Below are 23,262 nucleotides of genomic sequence, written 5' to 3'. Positions count from 1 at the left end.
AGTGGGGGGGAAGCCCCTGTCACTGTCCCTCTACCCCCCCCTTTTCTCCCCAGGCTGCCAGGCCCACCCCCTTCTTGTGGCGGGCACTATGCTGTCCCAGCAACAAGCCAGCGTGGCTGAGCCCGCTGCACCTGTCCCCCAGCCCCTGTGCATGCACCTGCAGCCAGGGGGACCCCTGCATCTGGGGTCTGGATTCCTGCTCCCTGGAGATTATCAATTGGAGGCACAAGAAGGAGACCAAGCAGTACCAGTAAGTGAGGGAAGGAGTGCTAAACCTACAATTGGTGGGAAGAGAAGCCAGGAAATAATTCCCCTTCCCTCCTTATTACGGGTACCCCTGGGTCCGTATCTGATCACAGATAGCAATTCCCTTCCTCACCCCGAGACCTTCCCGCCAAAGGAAGAACTGAGACAGTCAACACTGAGCCTTTTGTTAGACCATTGGCATGACAGAGCTTTGGCTTCTCTAGAGGGTTTTTAACTTTCTCTTTATCCAACAGATAGTCCCAACAGTTGCAACAAACCAAACTGTATTATTAAAATAAGACAAATGGGTGAATCAACACACTCCATGCTTCCTTGAAGTTGGTGGGACTGAGAAACAAGCTTCCCACCAGTGTGAGAAAGATGTCTCCCTTTGCACCCCTTTGAGAAGCTTTTCTAGCTTATTAGTGGAGTGGTGCATGGTGACCATCACATTTTTACCTTGTGCCTCCACCTTTTAAGGTGTTGTCTTAAACCTGGGTGCACTATTAACTGTTTTAACACAGGTTTCAGAGTAGTAGCCATGTTAGTCTGTATCAGCAAAAAGAACAGGAGTACTTGTGGCACCTTAGAGACTAACAAATTTATTTGAAATACATTTGTTAGTCTCTAAGGTGCCACAAGTACTCCTGTTCTTTTTGTTTTAACACAGATGTGTTTACCCCCAAAATGATGGGATTCACCTTTATCTAACATGTAGGCAACATGAACAGCTTGCACAGAAATATTTTTAAACAGAAAGTCAATGTTACACCCCAAATTGACCTGGGGATGACGACTGACATTATAAAAGGAATTAACCAAGAAACGGGTACACCAGCTTCAAACACATATGCATAAACAATGGCTGAGCTATTACGACTACTTGGCTGGAGACTAGTGACATTTTCCTTGGTCCATATTTACACAGATACATGGCCCCTCAATAAAACCTGCGGTACATGTATAGCCAATACCCGATTCCCAGTTGCAGGAATTTCGGTTGACACTATTATATCCTGCATCATCTCTGTGCACCCATTTAGAAATGTCCATAGGGATGAGAACAGAGTTGTTGACATTTAAGCCTATTGGTCCGAAGGGGTACACCCACCTTTCACTGGCATTGAGTCTAGTTAGTATAAATGTGGTGGTGATGTGGGTTTCCAGGTCATGAGAAATTGACAGCCTTCCACCCTGCCTGGTGGATTGCTTCACAAGAGCTAACATTTCTTAGCAATAGTTGCTTCAGCTCTGAAGGGAGGATTCCATTGACTCCATCCGTGAGAATGCTGCTATCTGTACTGAGCAGGCAGGATTGGGCTTGAGCACAGGTTAAAGCCCATGAGAGGTTGCCCTGTAACACCCCTACGGCATCTATAATTTGTTTATGATCCTCCTCTTGCAAACCAAACCATTTTGGTAGGGTCTTAACAACTTCATATTCCAGACTGTTCAAGAGGTTTAATGAGGAGGTCACTGGCTGGCTCAGTGAGGCCACATCATGCCCCATACTACTGATTTTTCCAGCCAGGATGTTGGCATCAATTGAGTTTAAAATACCTAGACTGGTACCAACTCCTCCTAACACCTTTGCCACTGCATCCCTTTTGACCCTATTTAGCTTGGGCAAGACGCTTTTCACCCAAGCGTCCCATCCCGAGATCAGTGTTTGGACCTACGGTGCACACTTAGGTTCAGTGCTGCTTACTTCCATTGGCAAGGCATAGTGATCTTCTTTAGAGAATAGATCAGCTCAATGAGCAATATCCTTTTGGAATTCCCCTTTACTAGCACAGGACCTACGTTGCTTGTATAAGGCTCCGGTACCACTGCCACTTGTTTGACCTCTCTGGTTCCATATATACCAATTACAACCCATCTGCCTGTGTCGTGTACGTTGACATTCATATCGGTGGTACCGTAACAGTTGAACATTCTACATCTACTACATTACAGAAACAAATTACTAAATGAATTAAACATGTCCTTGGTGTTATTGTACAATGCAGACTTCTGCTATACACACATTAGAGGATATATGTATCTTTATATTTAAAGCCTTTACCACAAATTGCACTTGCATGGTTACCTTTACCTTAAACACTCCCATCTTTAATACAAGGGGATCTTTGAATTGATCCTGACACATCTAGATTCACCTCGCACTCTTAACGCCTCTGAACAATTGCCCAAGTGGTCATCATTAAGCTCCCACTTGCAAGCCTTTTCCCATTTGTGAACAAAGCTTGTCTGGTCAGCGTTTTTGCCAGCTATTACAAAGGGGGGTCACACTCATAAGTTTGCTGTGTGAAAGGGGTCACCAGTACAAAAGTTTGAGAACCACAGCTGTACCCCACATGAGGAAATGTCTCAATGGTGGCGTTGGCGGAGGCCAACAGCACTTATATGGTAATAGCTGACAAAAACAGTGACAAAGATACCTCATTACTTCTCCCATGAAGTGGGGGCCTTGATTGGAGTCGATCTCATCGGGCAATCCAAACCTTGAGAAAGTTTGTTCGCGAAATCGCTTGCAGTGGTGGTGGTCATATGATTCTTAGCAGGATACGCTTCTATCCATTTGGAGAATGAATCCACGACCACGAGGCAGTGTTTATTGCCATTCCCAGCGATCCTATACAATCTGTAGTCAGGACCACGGGCCCAGTATTTTTCGATGGAGTATTGGACCCTTATCGATGTTATGATCTGGATTATTCTCTGCACAATTCAGGCAATTCTGCAGGTGCTTCTCCACGTCTCTGGTTAATCTGGGCCACCAAATCCACAGACAGTCTGCTCACCATCTTTTCTAAGCCAAAATGGCCTTGACTGTGAGATAACGCAATGAGTTCTTCCCTTAAGCATACAGGAACTACTAAAACTGGGTTTATGTTGTTTAGGTCTTTTCTTAAAGCCAGGGTTAGTTCATCTTTGTTCTGAACGATGCTGTAATTTTGATGCTCTTCCTTGACTAAGAGATCTTGCAACTCTTTGTCCTGTTTCTGCAGTGCAACAATGTCCTTTTGATCTTCTATTTCATTTTCCCCCCCTGAATTTGATATGCCTTTAGATCAGATTTGGTCCACAGTTGCCCTATACCTTGCAGTGCAGCGTGTTTAGCGAGTCTGTTGACCTTCTTTAATTTGGATACTTCAGCTTGATCTTTCTTATGGGCTTTCACCTTGAACAGGTAAGTATCCCCCTTTCTGGTTGTTACGAATTGCCATGCAGGCTTCAGGTATTTGGCATGTGCTATTAGCTTGCTGTCTGCTGAAGTCATATCCCTAGGTGATCCAAATGGGCATCTATTTGGTAAGTGCCTTGACCATAGGGTGACCAGATGTCCCAATGTTATAGGGATAGTCCCTATATTTGGGGCTTTTTCTTATATAGGCTCCTATTACCCCCCACCCCCTGTCCCAATTTTTCACACTTGCTGTCTGGTGACCCCACTTGACCACCCAGTCAGAGTGTGAACAAATAAACACGCAAGCTTCTGAGGCAGCTGCATCCAGCGTGGCTAGGCAGCTACCACCTCTGCAAAGGGCACTCATGGTCTTCCCTGGGTTAATAACACGTAAGGGATGGTGACAGATGTGGTATTTTGCTGACTACAATATTTTTGTTCAGTAAATCCAACCTGTCAACCTGGGGTTGGATACCCTTCCATCATTAATCTGTCCGGATAGAACATACACCTGTAAAGTATGTGTTGTCTTGAGCATCACTGGTGACATGCCTATCAAGTACTCCCAATGGTGCATGGCCCAGATCAGTGCCAATACCTCACACTCACAAGGGGAATCCCTTTGCTCGATGTCACTCAGTGCTTTTGACCCATATGCCACTGGTTTGGGTCCATTCCCATTATCTTGAAGAAGCACAGCACTTAACCCTTTCAGGCTTGGCTAACTGTAGCTGGAATGGTTTGTCCCGCCCGGGATAAGCGAGTGCTGGCGCTTAGTTAGAGCCTGGTGACGTGTGTTGAAGGGCTCCACGTGTTCTTCATTCCATCTCCACCCTTGTCCTTTCGCAGCGATTGGTGAGTGGGCAGCGACCTCTGAGGAGTTCGCCACGAAACCCCAGGAGAAAGCCTGTGAGGCCAAGACCGGATCTCAGAGCCGAGATATCTTGTGGGGCGGCGAGCTTACATATAACCTGTATGTGTTGGACATCAGGTCTTCTACCCTCTACTCCAAGTTCCACTCCTCGGTAAGTCACTTTATGTGAGGCCTTTATAGGGTTTATAAGAAATCCCGTTGTCTTTACTTTTCCCAGGACTACATTTAACAGTTTTAGATTTTCTTCCATGGTTGACGTCGCAAGTAAGGATGTCATCGACGTAGCTAATTATTTTATGCTTCTCTGGAATGGTGTTCCACATTCTGTGACACTTGTGGCAGATGGAGGGTGCATTGTAGAACCCCTGGAGAACACAGCTAAAAGTATATTGGTTATTATCAAAGGTGAATGTGAACTTGTACCGTGATTCGGGGTGAAGTGGGATAGAGAAGAAGGCGTTCGGTAGCACTGCGCTCCTGTTGAGGTTGCCAAATACCAGGAAATCATGGCAGCAACCACTGGAGTGAGACTAGGTGTCACTTGGTTGAGCTCTCGATAATCCACAGTTAATCGCCAAGTGTCCATAGGTGTGTCCCTCTTGGCGGGGCAGTGCAACCTAACGGCTACAGTCAATTTGCCCCAGTGAGACAGGGCCAAAAGGCCTAGCGGCCAGAGTCAATAGATTCGCCCCTCTTGGCAGAGCAGTAAGGCGTAGTGGCCACAGTCAGTAAAGTCGCCCTTGTCAGCAGGGCAGGAAGGCCTAGTGGCCAGGGTCAGCCAGGATGGGGGCCACCATGCACAAGAAAGGGGATGGCAGCCCAGGTAGGGGGGTCAGGGCCCTCCCTCTGCACTGAACCCCAGCCCAAGGTCCTGGTGGTGGCAGGGGCGTGTGCCACCGAGTCAGCGGGAGAGGGGGCGGTTCCGACCAAAACACACTGACTCAAATTTCCGGTTCACAAACCGGGCCCCTATCAAATACTCCTAGGCTGCTTCCTACCATAGTTACCACTGTCCCAGTCTGGGCATCTGTTATCTTTGGCTTCTCCGGTCTGTGCTGTCCCTGGGGACTCCAGACTCAGCAAGGTCTCTGTAGGTCCCTTGGCATCTGCCTGGGTTACAGCGTCTCCAGCTCCCATAGTCTTGGGCTTCGGCTGATACTTGGATGGAGCCAGCAGGTGTGCGGGTGGGTGGGTGTGTGGCCGGGTGTGCATGCGTCCCCCCCGGTGGGCAGCCCCCAACTGAGCTAAGCTGCTCCCTTTTATACCGGTGCACCTGGAGCAGGCCCAGTAGAGTGAAGGGGGCGTGGTTTCCTTAGTGTAGGGTTAACCCTTCCCCGTCCAGTGTGGGCCAAGTGCGCCCTATCACACTCCCCATATGTGCCTCCTGCCCATTGCTCCCCCTGGTTGCCTCTTCTCTCCACTGACCTGGCCTCCTCTACAGAAGCTGAAAGAGTAGGAGAAGGAGCTAGACGCCTCAGGGACAGGATTGGCACCCAGTACCCCTCCAGAGACTTCTGAAGCCTCAGGTTACCCTGGCTTCCCTAGTGTAGCGTGCCCAAGCCTTTGCTGTTAGCACTTCCTGGGACTCCAGAAACTTGGTAGCAAACGTGGCCAATACTTTGTTGGCGGTGTAGTTGGGCAAGTGGTTTTATAATGGTGCTGGGCCCCGTTTGGGCTGCATGGGTTTCTCCCCACTCTCTGAGGGGATGTGTGTCCATAAGGCCAAAGGAACCATTCACAGGGATGGCCATGACAACACCTTCATAGGGTCTGGTTCTCAAGGCCCTGCTCAGAGATCTGCCTCCAGTGATCACTCCAGCCTGGTTTAGCTGTTTGACAGAGGAACGCTCCTGCTGCACGCTTGGCACCATGTGTTGACAGAGAGGGTTCTTTGCCCACAGGTGTAATAATACCAACAGCCCCTCTCCTGCATGCTCGTCCCGGAGCAGGCCTCCCATCACTGCAAAAACAACGTCTTTTCTAGTTCTCCCTCACAGGGAATGGATTCCCCTCTCCAAGGCTGGGCCACCTGCAAGGGACCACCTCTAATGGGGGACTGATGGTGCCCCCCAACCTGCCAGTTCCCTAGTACCCAAAATGGGGTGTAATGGGTGACCAAATACTGCCTGAAGGGGCCCCCTTCCTTACACAGGGCTGCAGCTTTCCTTCACCACACAAGTCTCTCTTCATACCTGCCCTTGGGTCCCGATCCCAAAGCATGTGCCAGGACCTACTTGCTCTCAGGGCTCTTTGCGTTTTCAAAACAAGTTATGTAAGTGCGTAGACAAGGCTGCCTGTTCCTTCAGCTTCTCTCCACAGCACTAAACGTCCTCATGGCCTGTCCTCAGTCCCAGCCCCGTGTGAAGGGAAAGCAGTTCCTCCACGACTGCCCTGGCTGGAGCAGAGAAATGCTGGGCAGATTGTCATTGTGTGGGATTAACTTCCTGCAATCACCAGAACCCAAAGAAACCTGCCTCATATCCTCCTGCTAATTAGAGCCCTAGCAAAAGGTGGTCCTGCGAGAGCAATTCATATGGCCCTAAACAATGAACCCTTTCCCTCAGACCCCAGGTGGAAGCCTGACATCCCCCGAGCAATGTGCCGGGCCCCCTCTCCGCTGCGCCACGGAGCTCTGCTGGAACAAGCGTCTGGGAATGTTCTGATCTCTAAATCCCTGGATCAGGCGCTCTGGGGCAATGGACCAAAAACCCCATCAAGGAGGGTTTCAGGACCAGTTCTGGCCATTGCTGTGCCTGCAGCCCCCCAAGCCCTTCTCTCTCATCCCCTCCCTTCCGCCCCCTCCCCCCCCTTAGGAGGCTGCTGTTTGGACACAGGGCACTGACAGGCATTCAAACCAGGCAGGTGTCAGGATCCCTCAGACATGGGGCCCTGATCCACAGATTGGCTGGATTCAGTTCATCCATCTATGTCTGTGACACCAGCACCCAGCTGTAACCTCACCAATGGGACTGTGCTCCAGGGAGGGACAAGGGCAGGAAGAAGGGGCTCCCTGGAGACCCACTTCACACAACCCTGGGATGCAATGTCACTGAGCGAATTGGGCAGGAGGAAGAGTTTGGCTGGAAAAGAGAAAGATTTACATACAGAGCTCCTGGGCCGGCAGGGATGGGGCAGGAGAGAGAGAAAACACAGGCCCATTGGGCAGGAGCTTTGGGGCTCGATCAGGGTTTGCTGAAGTGCATCAGGGCCTCTGTCACATTCACCACCTGGCTAGTGCTCAGGGCTCTGCTCCCTAGCCCCGGACTGTTATCTCTAAGGCCCCCCTCACATTAGTCTCAGAGCACCGGGGGCAGGAATAACAGTTCTCATAACGGGGCCCCAGTGGGCTCTGCTTTTTTCCTCTCCTAAGACCAGAGGCTCCACTCTCCTGCAAATCACCATCAGTCAGGGGGTGCCTTATCCTACGCGCTGGGCCCAGCAGTGCACTCTGAGGACACTCAGGTTCAGCTTCCTCTCCCCTGTCTGGGCACTGCACAGGTGAAGGGCCTTCTCGCTGGCCTTGCTGGGCACTGGGGCTTCACTGCCCCAGAGGAGTGGAGCTGTCCCAGGGGATCTCCCTGCTGGAGCCCCGCAGGCCTGGAGCCTCTTGCTGGCGTCACACACTGACACACTCGCTGCTGCATTTGGACTTCTCTGACATTTGATTACAAACTAATTAAATTAGACCTTCCCTCCCCTACACAGGTTGAGTGACAGCTGCACCACACGCTCCCTTCCCTCTGCACTGTCTTACTCAGCGCTTGAGTAATCAGTGCCTGCCTCACTCTGGACAGACTTCGTCCAATAGTGGGCTCCTCTCACGCCCCCATTTCACACCATCCCACCCATGTGCCCAGGCCCCTCATTCTCCCAGGGCTGCGGAGGGGTTTGTACATTCCAGGCGAGTACAGTCACTGGGCTGCTCCGTCTTTGGAAGCGTTCCCAGTGTGTGTGGAAAGAACAGTAACCACACTCGTGATGTTCACATCGCAGACTCAGAGAAATGCGGGGCTGGAAGGGACCTCGAGAAATCATCTAGTGCAGCCTCTGCGCTGAGGCAGAACCAAGGATCCCTAGATCAGCCCTGACCCGTGTGTGTCCAGCCTGTTCTGAAACCCCCCAAGGAGGAGAATTCCACAGCCTCCCTCCATAACGCTCCAGAGCTCAACTCCCCTTAGAGTCACACCTGTTTCCTCCTATCTAACCTACATCTCCCTGGCTGCAGATTAAGCCCATTCCTTCCTTCACTGGCCACGGAGAACACTGCGCTTTAAACAGCCCTTCACATACCTGACGGCTGCTTTCAGGCTCTGGCTTCTTTCCTCAACACTAAACCTGCTCAGTTGTCTCCAGCTTTCCTCACCGCTCAGGTTTTCTACCTGCTGGGTCATTTTCCTTGCTCTTGTTTGGACTCTTTCCAGTTTGTCCACAATCAAAGCTGTCTAGAAGGCAAATCACCCCAACTAGCTCGCCAAAAACTCTCTTAGCTTTCGGGTTGACAGAGACTTTACGAAGCTCCCAAACTCTAAGCTGCTGGGCCCGTCTCCACAGCAGGCCCTTGGTGGAGAGAATATTAGTGATTTACAGCTGCCAACCTGAGGCCCAAATCTATCGTTCGTTCTTTGGTGTCTGTGCGCTCAAACATCTCCTTCTGGGAGGCCTGTGCCTGCATCCACTGGGGATGGGGGGACTCCCAGCTGCAAACAGAGAGAGGCTCTGCCCTGCTCCCCACTCGCTTGGCTTCAGACTGAACTTGCTCCAATACTCAAGTGCAAAAATGCCTCTGTGAGAACTGGCTGACTTGCAATGATGGAATGAGGCTGGTGGGAGTGTGGCCTGATCACACCCCAGACTGCTGAATCGGGTTGTCTCTCCCATCTATTTAGAAAGTGGTGTGAGAAAAGGAGAGGGGGAGACAGCAGTGGGGAAGGGGCTGAGAGGGAAAGAGAACAAGGGAGGAGAGAAAGCCACAGCGAAGGAGACGGGGAAGGGTGGCACAGAGATCTACCCAGGTGACACTCCCATGAGCCTTTCCCTGCAGACATGCAGCCTGGCTCCCAGCTGGATTCAGGGACCAGCAGGGGCAGGTGACGCTGGGCCCAGCCTACAGGCAGTGACAGGGATGCAGGGAGGGCGCAGCGGGTGCAGGCGCTGCCAGGCGGATCTCTAGCTTAGCTCTTAGCTGTGTATGACCGCACATGGTGCAGGCTCCGGGCCCTCCTCCCTGGGCAGCCACGGGATGGAAATGCCAGGGACTGGGGGTCGCTCGAGGTGTTCGGCCCCAGCCGCTCCCCTCCCTCCGCAGCTCTGGTTTTCCTGAAGGGTCCAGATCACCTGCCCAGGAGCTTCCCTCGCTGCCCCCCAGTCTGTCTCTGCTGCCGGAGACAGCCCCCGTGGCCCTGCGGAGCCCGCTGCTGCCCCGGCCCCAAGTCCCGCACTGAGGCTGTTTGAAACGCCCCCGGCCCTGCCAGCCCCGCCCCGCCCAGCAGCACCCGCCGGCCGGCGGGGAGCGGCCCGCCCGCCCCGGGCTCCCCCAGCACCCTGGACAGCACCCGCGGCCGGTCCCGGGCGGCTCTGAGCCGAGCGCACCGCGGGCAGGGGGGACACGCGGCGCCGGGCTCCAGGCACCGGGCTGCAGCCAGGCTGGGGCGCCGGGCTCCCCCGGGACGGGGCGGGAGCGGCGCGCGCCAGTGCCCCCCGCGTGCCGGGGGAGTTGGCTCCTGGCGTTGTCATAGCGATGGGGAGAGGGTCTTGCCTGGCACGTTGTCATAGTTACAGCAGCTGTCTGTCAGCGCGAGGAGCGCCCCGGCCAGCGCCCCCCCCCCCATCCTGCAGCCCGCCGCGCTCGCTGCGGCCAATGGCCCGAGCCGGCCCCTGGCCTCGCGTCTCCTCGCCGGGGCAGCCCGGCCTGCCCGGCCCGGCCCTGCGCTCCCCGGGGCCAGGCGCAGCGGGCGCCCGAAGCTCCCCGGTAGGCAGGCAGAGGCTCAGCCCAGGGCACCGAGAGGCAGGTGCTGCCCCCATCGGGCAAGGGGCTGCAGGGCCGCCCCCGAGCCCCCATGGCCAGAGCCAGGGGCAGGGTCCGAGTCCGGTTCCGAGCCCCCCCGGGGAGAGCCCGAGGCAGGGGCAGGGTCCGGTTCCGAGGCCCCCCGGGGCAGGGCAGGGGGCGGTGGCCGACGGGGCAGAGCCAGGGTCCGAGGCAGGGGCAGGGTCCGGTTCTGAGGCCCCGGGGCAGGGCAGGGGGCGGTGGCAGGGTCCGAGGCCTCCGGGGCAGGGTCCGAGTCCGGGTCCGAGGCCCCCGGGGCAGGGCAGGGCAGGGCAGGACAGGGGGCGGTGGCAGGGTCCGAGGCTCCCCGGGGCAGGGTCCGAGGCAGGATCCGGGTCCGGGTCCGAGGCCCCCGGGGCAGGGCAGGGCAGGGGGCGGTGGCCGCCGGGGCAGAGCCCGAGGCAGGGGCCGGGCGGTGTATGTGGGAGCTCGGCTGCGAAGCACTTTCATAAATGTTGGATGGGAGGCGGGAGCGACGGGAGGGGAGCGGCCGGGCTCGCCCAGCCCAGCCCAGCCCAGCTGCCGCCGCCGCTGCGGGAGGAGCGGGGAGAAGGACCCGGCGCGCCGCGCAGCCCTTTATAGGCGCAGCCCGAGGGGGTGGGGGGCGGCGGCGGCTCCCGGCCCAGAGGGGGGCGGCTCCCCCTAAAAGCCGCCGAAGGGAGCGAGCGCCAGTCACAGGGGAGGGACGGAGGGAGGGAGCAGCACCGCGCCGCCGCCCTGCGCGCTCCTAGCCCGGACTCGGCTCCGCTGCCGCTCGCGATGCCCCTGCAGGGGCAGCTGCCCCGGGATCCGGCTCCGCGCTCTCGGATTAGCCGCTGCCGCCGCCCGCAAGCCGGCCCCGGGCGCTGATCGGCGCCGCACCGGGAGGGTTCGTCGCGTCCTTCTCAGCGGCACCGGCTCCAAGATGCTCCGCAAAGGTGAGTCCGGGCGGGGGCTGCGCGGGGCAGGGGCTGCGCCGCTCCGGAGGGGCCGATCCCGCGCCTGGCGCCCCCCGCGGGGCCTCAACTTTGGCACTTGGCTCCGTGTCACCAAACTTAGGAGCCGCGGCGGGAGCGGCGGGGACGCGCCGGGGCTCCGGTCCGCTGTCCAGGGTGCTCAGGGTCCGGCGGCCCCCCAGCGCCGGGGGGTCGGAGCCCCAGCTGCTGCCGGCGGGGAGACGCCTGGGCTGGGGGCCGGGGAGCTCGGGGGCGCAGCGTCCCAGCCTCAAACTTTAATGCAGGGAAGAGTTGGGGGGGGGGCTCACGGGACCGAGCTGGGGGCTGGAAACTCGCTGGCTTTGTCTCTTCCCCTTTGTTCCTCGCTGTCTCTGTCCCCGCCGCCCCCCCTGCCCCTGCCCCGCTCCCCCCGGCCCTGCCGAAACTGGATGTTCTGATCCAAGCCCTCTGGGAGGCCGAGAGCAGAATCAATATTTCACAGCCCCAGACGCGGGGATTATAGGACTTGCCAAGGTAGCTCATTAATTTTCCAAAGGCTGGAGAGTTGGGTCTTTTCTCGTTAACCCCTGAGGCGCCGGGAGCCGGGCTGCGCTCCCCACCTGCCGGGCGCTCCCCCAAGATGCTCCTTCCCCTTGGGGAGCTGATGGGCTCCGGCAGCCGCTGGTGATGTAATTCCCCGGGCGCTGGGCTCGGCGCTGCTGGAGCTCTTGCTCTCCAAGAAGGGAAGGGGCGCTCCTCTCAGCACGCCCTTGGGCCGCCTCTCTACCCATCGGGCAGGCGGTGCCGCCAGGGCCCGAGGGAGCAGGGGCGAGGGCTCTGGTAGCAGCCGGCCTGGGCGCCGCGGGGCTGGCGGGTTGCTTGGCAGAGCTATGCGGATCCTTGGCGCAGGCTGTTTTTTAATTTCTACTGACTGGCCCAGGGGGAGGGCAATAAAAGCACAGGACGAGAGGGCCGGGGGGGGGGGTTGTTGTAAGAAGGGGGCTTCTGGGACTGGCAGTGAGCTGGGGGGAACCTTCCAGCTAACGCTAACGTTTGGCGTTATTCAAGGGAAAAGTCTCAGCTCCCCTCACATGTCTCAAGAGTCCCCCCAGGGCTGCACCCCTCTGTGCCCATGTAATCCTGCAGTTGTCACAACTCTGGGCAGGTGACATCACAACTATTTCCATGGCAACAAACTAGGACGTCATAGGCCAAGGTTTTTGACATCACTACAAAGGAAGAAGCCAACGTCTGGATCCTCTCCCTCCTCACACATGCACCGATGCCAGCCACTGGCTATGCGGAAAGCAATGGCTGGGCAGGCTGTGTGGCTTGGTAGAGTCCTGGGACAGGCCAAGACTTGGTAGCCAGGAGGCCAGGAGCTGGCCAAAGTCTGCACCAAGCCCTGAGGCTCTGAACCAGGCCACGGGTGCCCACTGAGGCATCCTGGGGACTTGGGGAGGTTTCCAGGGGCTGTGGCTCCACTCCCTCCTATTGGTCCCCTCTTCTGGAAGTTCTCGGCTGCAGCCGGCCCACGCTGAGAGATTGAGCCCTTGCAGTAGGCACTAGGCACTCTCGCCTACCCTGTCCGATGCAGGGTTAGTGTGGAACAGGCCAGGGCAGTGGCACCAGGAGGACTGGCACTTCCGCCACAGGCTTGTGCTGAGGGATGGTCTGTGCCAGCCCCTCGAGCTGCTGAATTCACTTCCGGTGCCCAGGATCTAGCACCTAGGCTAGATGTGTGCTCGGGGCATCAGGAATAAAGGACACTAGGCCCGTCTCTCAACGCATAGCTGGTGGCACCAGCACTAAAGCTTGCCTTGGGTGAGGACTTCCTGGAATGCTGCACAGGTGAGAACTTGGGATCCCGCTTGGAGAGCCTGGAGCACGGGAAGGAGTTTCTCTGCTAGGGAGTAAAGGCACCTTGCAGCTGCAGGGCCTTGGGTTCAGAGTCTTAGTTCTCTGACTTCCAGGTGGACTTTGTGCAGCTTATTAGTCAAAACAAGTTTGTTGTTGCCACTGGGGTTAGGTGCTCAGTGTGCTGTGTCCTCTGGCGAGCACCATCCCTGCGAACGGACCCCATCAGAAAACAAAACTTGCTCAGAATCCCAAGTGTGCCGGAGCTGCTGACAATGCTCAGAGCAGAGAGAAATAGCAGCTGCCCTGGTTTCCAGCCCCTCCATCACCCGGCACTCCTGGGGATAGCAAAGCACTGCCCTGGTCTGAAAAATGGAGAGGAAATGAGATGCAGAGACTAGGTGGAGCTGCTCCCCGCAAACAGGAAGGAAGGTCTGGTAAAAGGGTTTAATTTCACCAGGACTAGCCTGTTAAGGTCAAGATCTACAGCTCTCATTTTCAGAGCTAGAAAAACAAAATGCAAATCAACAGCCTCTGGGCTAATACAGAACCTATTCTTAAAGTTTTTGTCTTGTTAAGCAAGGAAATAGAGTGCCAAATAGGCTTTGTTAAGTGGCAGTCTAATTAATAATTTAAAATCTTGTAGCTGTCTTTCATTAGAATTTATCTGTACATCAACCACAAAATCAGTCAAACACACTCATTTATAAGTTAATGCCATCTCTGAATAATTCAACAAGCAGCTAGATTAAGGCCTGCATTCCTGCAAGATGCATTCCATTCTCTGGGTTTCTGTAGCCAGATGGTCCCTGTATGGCAGCTTGAATAGGCCCAATTCCTTGGCAAGTCTGCAGTTCTGTGGCACAGACAGTCTGGTACATGTGTACAGTCCCAAGTGCTTCCCCGGTGAGGCCATGTAATTCTTCTGGGAAGGGAATGAAACCAAACAGACCCCACGAGACAGGTTGGGAGTGTGCGCAGTGTGCAGGAGGGGCCAGTCTGCCCTTCCTCACAACAAGAGGGAGTGAGGAGGCAGACTCCCAGGCGCTCCCTCCCTGTGGGGAATGGCTGAGGGAAGCAGGGAACTTTCTGCGGAGCACTAGAGCCACCCTAGAGCATCAATGCAGCTGTGAGCTGGTCGTGCTCCATGTCAGAGGAACGTGGCAATTTGGAGCTGGCGTGGGCTGTGGCCTCCTCTGGGCTCCCCAGACCCACTCCATGGGATGTCGCAGGAAGCAGCCAGCAGGCTGTGGCCAGGGGCACAGAGGTTTCTGGAGGCCATTCCAGGGGCCAGGAGACGTGCTTGGGCAGTTTCCCTTGTGAGTGAAGAGGATTAAATAGTGGCTTTTTGTTTTGCCTCCCACATGACAGAGCTGGTTTGTCACTGCTGGGGTCCCGAGGACGCCAAGGTGGAAATCCCTGGGAGGGATTTTATTGCAGTCCATGACAATGCCCCCCAGTCTAGCACTACTGTTCACCGTGTCCTGTTCCAAAGTGTACCTCCCGGACACCTTGCTGAGAACAGCCTGGGGCAGATAGTGGGGGGAGGAAGGTTTCCAGCTGAGATGCAGAGAAGAGACACAGCGGGTACCAAGAGCAGGAACAGCAGAGAGAAGGCTCTCCCCGACTGGCCAGACTGTGGGCAGGGACACTGAGGAGGCAAATGCTACGGGAGAGATGGGTGAGGGGATGGGCAAAGGGAGGTTTTCAGCTGGCTCTTACAGTGGGCAGGAGCCAGTGGAGAGGTCTGAGGAAGGGATGCTGTGTCATGTGACTGCACATACGTGAGCAGGTGGGACAATGTGTATAGTGGGGGAGCTGAGAGCCATTGAACCAAACTGTAAACCCTGTGTATGATGGAACCACTTCAAGCGGGGGGAGGGGGGGAGACAGCCCCCCCCCATCCCTAGTTCCAGCACCCCAGTGGGCGGCAGCATTCCGCACAGACCAGAGCTTAGAGCTGGGCTGTGGGGAGCTACAGAGCAGGGAGTCACAATTGTCATGGCAAGAGGCGAGCTAATCTGTCTGAGCATCTGCGCTGCTCTCTTCACCATGGGGTCCCACTGCCTGCGAGCTTTTTGGAGTAGGGACATTGACAGCATTATCAGTCTGTAAAGGGCTAGGCATTGCAGGACTAAATCATAGTGACAACGTAACTAAGGCCTGGGTGAGCATGTCAGGAGAAGTGGAGCAAAAGCCATGCTGTATCCATGCGTTCTTCCAGAGGTGGCAATAGTCAGATGTGCAGACTAGGAGATTGGGGAGGAGAAGGTGAGTTCAAGGTCAAGGAGGATGCCAAGACCATGGACATCAGAGTCCAGGGGTTAAAGTTGTCCATGTGGCTCATTCAGTCCATTGACATGTCTTTTTAGCTCCTCTCCTGCTTAGCTGAAAGCTTCATGCGCCAGATGAGCAGCAAAATGACATTAAGTTAATTTCATGTTGTTGCTCAGCTGGTACATGGAAGGGAGCCAGGAAGACACGCAGGCTGGAGTTGCTGGGGTAGGGAAGGAGCTAAAGGGGCCAATTTGAGCTTCTGCCCATTTCCCTTTGCAGAAGGCTCTTTTTGTTAATAACTTGCAGAGAGAAACTGACTAGGATCAATCCTTGTTCATTCTGCATCAGAGGGCCTGGCTGCCAAGGGGAAGGGACCAGACGTTTTAGTCAGTTTCTCTTTACAGCCAGCTTCAGGTGTAAAGAGACTGACCCTGAAGGAAAAGGGATAATCCTGGGCAGTTTTCCTCAAGGAGGAGAGAGACGGAGCTGAGCTCAAGGGCTAGTTTCTGGCCTGGAACCTTATTTAATAACAAAATTTTCATCAAAGTAGAATATAGGCTTCATTTGGGATCAGGGACCCCTTGAGCCGGACCTTGGACAAACAGCTACTAAAAGATGGTTCTTGTGCCAAAGATCTAAGACATCTTTCTGCCTAGGAGAGGTCAATTCTGTTATGAGAATTGAGAAGAAGCCACAACTTTATTTGTTCAATGCAAGCTGAAGGTTGTCAGGTGGGAGTCATTAGAGGTGTCAGAATGTGCAGAGTGGAGGGTCATCACTGTGAAGTGGCCAAGAAGTTTAACGGTAGAGCTTAGGTGAGTGTGAGAGCGAACAGAGAATTGACCCTTGGGATGTGGTTAGCTAGTTCTACAGGGCAGCAGCAATACTCTCTGCTCAGACATTTCTAGGCATACCTGTATGCTAAAAATAGTCCCTCAGCTGCATTTTGTGTCTCCTCCCTAGATGTGGCACATGACACCAGCCGGTTCCCACCATGGCCCTTACACTAAGAAGCATCTACAGCCATTTGCCCTGCAGAGCACAGGCTGCTCGGAACAAAGGCCACTGTCCTGCAGACCGAATGTATCTGTATCTCGGTAGATCACCTATTTTGCAGCAAGATCCATTTGCTAGATTATGCAGAGTGTGTACCCATGGCCATCTCACCTGCACTCAGCCCACTCAGCCATTACTGCAAGACTATTTCGAACATTCCAAACTTCTGAGTGGGATCAAAGAGCTACATTAAAAAATACATCAAAATAAAACCCACCCCATGCCAGAGAACTGCTTCTCTCCTTTAGATGTATGCTTTACTCTTTGCTTCCAAGTGATTTTCAATACACCTTTCCCTAGCATGCTGGTCTTGGAGAATGAACTCCTATTATCCATGGAGTAGGTACAGCATGGGTGTTTGAGGAGCAAACCTCCCTCATGGCTCTGTCAGGTGTACAAGGAAGTAGTCTCTGTCTGATCCACTCAATCTCTAGCTCTTCTGCAGAGATGTGGATAGATGGATGCACAATGGTTGAAAGACCAGACTCAAAAGTAGTTACAATGGTTTGCAGTCAAACTGGGAGGACGTATCTGATGGGGTCCCATAGGGGTCAGTCCTGGGTTCGGTACTATTCAGTATTTTCATTCATGACTTGGATAATGGAGTGGAGAGCATTCTCATGACATTTGAGGATGACACCAAGCTGGGAGGGGTTAGAAGCACTTTGGAGGACAGGGTTAGAATTCAAAATGACCTTGACAAATTAGAGAATTAGTCTGAAATCAACAAGATGAAATTCAATAAAGACAAATGCAAAGTACTCCACTTAGGAAGGAAAAATAAAATGCACAATTACAAAATTGGGAATAACTAGCTACGTGGTAATATGCTCAAAAGAACTGGGGGGTAAAGTGGATCACAAATTGAACATGAGCTGCAAAAAAGGCTAATATCATTTTTGGGCGTATTAACAGGAGTAACGTATGTAAGACATGGGAGGTAATTGTTCCGCTCTACATGGTGAGGCTTCAGTTGGAGTCCTGTGTCCAATTTTGGGTGCCAAACTTTAGGAAAGATGTGGACAAATTGGAGAGAATCCAGAGGAGAGCAACACAAATGATCAAGTTTACAAAACCTGAGGAAAGGTTAACAAAACTAGGCATGTTTAGTCTTGAGAAAAGAAGACAGAGGGGGAACCTGATAATCTTCACATAGGCTAAGCGTTGTTATAAAGCGGATAATGATGTATTGTTCTCCATGTCCACTGAAGGTAGGACAAGAAGCGATGGGCTTAATCTGCAGCCAAGAAGTTTTAGGTTAGATATTAGGGAAAACTTCCTAACCCTAAGGGTAGTGAGATACTGGAATTGGTTACCAAAGGAGGTGTGGAATCCCCATCCCTGGAGATTGTTAAGAATAAGATTGGACAAAGTCCTGTCAGGGAGGGGCTGGGTTTCTTTGAGCCTGCCTCAGCGCAGGGGTCTGGACTTGAAGTGTGCCAGTTCTGAGGTGGACATCTGGGAACTGCATTGGGACTTCCTCTTACACAAGCCACTGAACAGCCTTTGAATGATAACAGCTTTTGACAGCTAAGAACTTGTGCCACGTTTGACGCAGAAAGCTGGAGTTGAAAAGCTGGAGCTGTAACCCATTATCAATCCCCTGAGCCATCCCGTGTGCAGACTTGATTGTTAGATATGCTCCTTCACTGCCTACCAGCTACAGGGGCCCAGCCAAGACACTCAGCTGAAATGTGGGAAGAAACCCTCAGCCTAGACTACACGTTTAGTGTCCCAAGATTCCTAGACTTATCCCTGTGTAAACAGCCTGCTCCTGAATAGCACAGTGGAAAAAAAAATTCTTTACAAGGGAATGAAATAAAAACCCGAACAAAGGAACACGCAATGTAGTCTGTAGAAATGAGCACTTCGCTGGGAGCCAGGATACCTGAGTTCTTATTCTGCCTTGGCCACCCCTTGCTCTGTGATCTTGGGCAAATTGCTTAATGCCGGTCTCTTAGTCTGTAAAATGGGGATAATCACTCTGACCTACCTGCCCAGGATTCAGAGCGAGTTTCTATACAGTGTTTATAACATGCTAACTGGTTCGTGTCTTGCACATTGTCTGAGGCACACGGTATGAACACCATTGGTCTGAGCACCGCACTGAGCCGGCAACTCCTAAATTCTAGTTCCAGCTCTGACACTGACTTAATGGGGGGCCTTGGGTAAGTCATTGAATCTTCCATTTGCAACCTCTGTGAAACAGGGATAGTAACAATTACTTTACCTGACACATAAAGGAGCTGAGAATTTGTCAGTGTTTGTGAAGAGCTGTACCAGTGTTTAATATTATTAAACATATAAATCAACTAGGGTTGTCAACTCGACATTTAGAAACTATATACGATTATCAACTAGAGATGTTTTCTTTCCAGCTGTGTGATCGATCAGTGGATGGCACTGGGGCCGTGATGGATCTGTGACAGAGTGTACAGTTCATTATGATATTGTATGTATTTGTATTGCGGATTGGGGCTCTGGTGTGCTAGGTGCTTTACAAACATACAAATACAAACAGTCCCTGCCCTAAAGATGCAACAAGTGGATGTAACAGTGTGGGAGGGAGGAGGAGGCCAACAGTTATAAGAATAGCTGCACAGGCCAACTGTGTGAAGCCTGGTGATTTTACTGTGTAATCACTCTGAGTACATGGAGAAGCGAAACTGAAACCACCCAAGTTATAGTTTGTTTAGAAAAACAGCTGCTAAGTAAGGATTTTGGCATCGTGTGTGTGAGCGTGCATGTGCCTTGGTGCCCATGGGAAAGGTCTGCGTCGAGGGGTGTATTAGTGTAATGCACCCACTGCGAGCACAGCTGTTGCAATGCACTGAGCGTGTGCAGAAGCGTGTGCATACACAGCTGGAGCACTGGCCAAGGGATCTCATAGGCATGTACAACAGGCAGACTGACACGTCACAGCAAGTGCAAACCCGGTGGTATTGGTGAGCCCACAACACCAAGGGTAGGCTCAGAGGGCAGGTTAGCACCACTTCTTGTAACAGATCCATTTGTCCCATACATGACTCAGAAAGGGACCTCACATTGCATGCTGGAAAGGTGCCGAAATGTAGATTTTCATGCTGGGTTGTACCTCCAAAGAAACCATCCCGGCCAGAGTCCCAGTTAAGGATGTCTTTATGGAAACTCACCATCCTGTGCATAGTATCAGGGGGTAGCTGTGTTAGTCTGTATCCACAAAAACAAGGAGTCTGGTGGCACCTTAAAGACTAACAGATTTATTTGGGCATAAGCTTTCGTGGGTAAAACACCACTTCTTCGGATGCACCCTAGGGTCAGATGGACACTCTCAGGAGTACACCTCTACCCCAATAGAATGCGACCCGATATAACACGAATTCGAATATCACGCGGTAAAGCTGCGCTCCGGGGAGGCAGGGCTGCGCACTCCAGCGGATCAAAGCAAGTTCAATATAACGCGGTTTCACCTATAACGCGGTAAGATTTTTTGGCTCCCGAGGTCAGCGTTATATCGGGGTAGAGGTGTATTCTATTCACTGATCACCAGGGACTAGGAAGCTGAGGTTCCATTGCTGGGTATGCATAGCTCTGCCAAGCAGCTGGGTTTTGTTCCATTCATGGGAGGGATGGCTTGCCCATGTGGACGGCAGGGTGAGGCCAAGCCAGCAGAATGCTGATCTGGGCAGTCCTCAGTGCTGGTGCTGAATGCTTATGGATGGGTGTGACATGAGTGGCAGATGCAGGGAGATATTAGAAGACAATCTTCTTTGTGCAGAGTAGGATTGAAAAGTTATGAAAAAGAAAATGCTCCATTTGGTGCAGAAAGCCTCTTTTTTGCTCCCTGTATTTTTAAGCACCTACAGCCGTTTTCTGTTTGCTTCCCAGTTTGTGCACCTGCATCATGGGCTCTGGAAACGGTCTGCTTGGCTTAGCTGATGTTTCTGTGCTTGCCTTGGCTTCACAAGCAGCTTCTTTTGAGTCTTGCAGACAAGGCCAGGAGGGCTGTTCTCCTGCCACCAGATTCCCAGCACTGACAGGGAGGGTAAGGGTGGGGCTGCATCACTGGTCTGTCAATGGGGAGCTCAATGTAGGTGAGCAGGCTTGGCTGCTGCGCAGTAGAAAGGCTTGTTGGCTTTGAAATGGAGCAGACAAACCCCTGAGGCCTATTTGGTACCTGCCATAGGACTGCAGGGGGCTTTTGCTCAGGTCATCAACTAGGAGACCCTGTGTCTACTCCTTCTGTGTGCTAGAGTGGAGGTTTATCAGTGCAGAGGCACTGATAGTGTGTGTGGTGCAGGCATTGTTCCAGCCAGCAATGGCTGTCTGAAGGAAGGACTCTAGGAAGAACAGCACCTCTCCAGCACTGCTTTGTATTTAGAGAACAGTGATACCGACTGAGTCCTGCAGGCTCATCAGGTACAATGTTCAGCAGCTGCAGGGGAGTTCATCCCCTTAAACCCAACATTGTATTTAAGCCTCTAGTTAGAGGGTCTCAAACCTTTAAGTAGGGTGGACCACTTGCCTCCGTTCATGATCTCATAACATCCCTGTGGCAACTGCATCCGTTGTTTACATGGGAAGTTAATAGTAGGGAATTATTTAAAGAGTTTTAGCTTCTTTTAATGTGAAGTAGCATTTGAAAACAAGGAGGAGGAGCCAGAGCCATGTGATCTGCCTCCTTTCCGTGGGTACACAACGCGTGTTGTATGGGCTGCAGTTTGAGAACTCGGGCACTGTTAGACACCCGAGCAGGCCAGGACTGCATTAGCGACAGAAATAGTTTTGGTTTTGCTGGTCTTATTTTTATAGAATCCAGTTCACGTCATCGACCCAGTGGAAGGTGAAAGCCTCCGGCAGTGTTGTGGACCTTGTAGTAATTCCTCACTTATTTGGGAGTGAGCACTCAGATACCATGGTGATAAGTGTAGCCAGAAAGCCCAGATAAATCTACCTGGAGGTCCCAAGGCAAAATGAGAACTTGCCCCACGGGGCAATCACACCAAGGGAGAAGCACCCCAGGGATGCTGGAGCAGGCTTGGACTCCCCTTCACTGTGAAGCTACCTGCTCAAGGGCGCAGGTTCCCTTGTTGTTGAACTTAGCAAACGAGAGACGTGTGACTTCACAGACACACAGGTTTGTGTCTTTGTTTTATAATTATTGAGTGAATTCTAATACTCATGGAAGTGAGAGACTGCATGCACAGCTCTGTTAATCATCTCCGTCCTGATCTGCAGCTCTCTGGCTCCCTAGCACTGCTCAGTCAGTGCACCCCAGTTCTGTCCTGCAGCACCCCCGGCTATAACTGCCCGGCCCATTCTGAGCAGCAGCTCTTGCTGTGATTAATACAACCATGCTGTAGGTTGGTGGTTCTCAAGGTGGGGTCTGTGGAGCAGCATTTGGGGGGATGATGACACAACTCTAGCTGTCTTGGTCACAGTGGTGAAGCATGCGCAATGGAAACAAGAGACAGTCCTGCCCTGCTAGACTATTTCAATTGTGCATGTGCCAGTCTTCAGGCAGAGCTCCCTGCCCGCCTGTCAGGGCTCCCTTGTGTTCTCCTGCCTGTTTGGGCTCCTGAACAGGCATAGAAGCCTGTTAATGAGACTCTTTCTTTATTGGGCATCTCTTTGGTGTAAATTTAACCGATCAGATTTGCTGACAACAGCAACATGGACGAGGTAGCAAACACACAAGTGGCAAAACCCGACTGCAAACGGACCCAGAGAGACGCGAGTGGAAGGGCTGCGAGTAATGAGGGGAGACTTGGACCTGCAGCCAGGGAGTGGAAATAAACAGCCCAGACCCAGAACAGGGGCACGTAGCCAACCAGCTGCACTCAGCACAGTGAGGCTGTTTATTTTGATCTGTCCTAACATGACTTTATGTAACAAGCATTAGATATGCCACAGGGAAGCTACAGAAACGGGAAGTCTCTGTCTTAAGAACTGGCCCGCACCAGGAGAATGTTAACAGCCGCTGCACAAGGGAGTAGGCTGAGTCCATAAAGTCGCCTCTTATAGGAGGTTTTTAAATGGAAGCCCAGGTCTCTGGAGGACAGAGGTCTGAGCTTCAGCCTCTTGTCACTTCCCCTTCGCTGTCTGCATGCAGACTGGGTCCCCTTTTCACTTCTCCACAAGAGGGTGCTCGCCTTGGTGGCTCCAAGGGTGCCACCGATGAGCGCGGAGACCTTCTATCCGCTCTGCCACAGCCATGCAGCTTTTGCCATTGGCAACAGTCTCCTTGGCAGAACAGAAAATGGTTTCTGGTCGAGCTCCGCACCAGGGGCTAGGAATTCCCTGTGTCTTTTGCCACAGCAACTCCCTGGAGGCAGTGAAAGAGGTGACCTGTGAGATCAGTAGGTAATTCATAGAACAAAGCATTATTCTGGAAATATGAGAGCTTCTTACAGAAGGACAGAAATCAGGAGCAAGGTCTGGAGATTTATTTACTTATGGGCAGATCCTGCTCAGTGTCCCTGGTGTAATTCCAGAGTAACTCCAGGGACTTCACAGAGCATATCCCTGTCAGTCCCATATGAGCAGCCTGAGTGCAGTACAAGTTAGCACACCTGGAGTCTGGGCATTTCAGTCTTTGCCCTTTTGTGATGGACTAAATTAGTTCCTTCCCCAGAACAGGTCCTTCCCTCTCTGTTTGGCTGAGGGGGGCAGGAGCTGGTTTCGCAGCCCCTGCTGGGTTCAGGATGGGACTTCCAGCTGTCCATTCTCTCACCCTGGGGACGGATGAGGCTGTAGATTTTCCCTACCACTGTCTAGAGCAGGGATCGGGAGGGATCAGTAATTCTCTGGTATCAGGGTTCTACAC

The 23,262-nt window shown here is 53.0% G+C and overlaps 2 protein-coding genes across 2 annotated transcripts in view; one reads left to right on the top strand and one right to left on the bottom strand.

Moving 5' to 3' along the window:
• The window catches only part of DPH1 (diphthamide biosynthesis 1), a 135,695-nt gene that overhangs the window by 55,727 nt on the left and 56,706 nt on the right, over positions 1–23,262 (bottom strand). The window lies entirely within an intron of this gene.
• The window catches only part of RTN4RL1 (reticulon 4 receptor like 1), a 64,807-nt gene continuing 52,430 nt past the window's right edge, over positions 10,886–23,262 (top strand). The window contains exon 1 of the mRNA XM_005298279.4: positions 10,886–11,270. Within this exon, the coding sequence (XP_005298336.1) occupies positions 11,258–11,270 (13 nt within the window). The 5' untranslated portion in view covers positions 10,886–11,257. The remainder of the gene's footprint in view (positions 11,271–23,262) is intronic.

This window comes from Chrysemys picta, chromosome 19 (assembly GCF_011386835.1).
Source record: "Chrysemys picta bellii isolate R12L10 chromosome 19, ASM1138683v2, whole genome shotgun sequence".
Taxonomy (NCBI): domain Eukaryota; kingdom Metazoa; phylum Chordata; order Testudines; family Emydidae; genus Chrysemys; species Chrysemys picta.
This window is presented reverse-complemented; position numbering and strand designations above follow the sequence as displayed.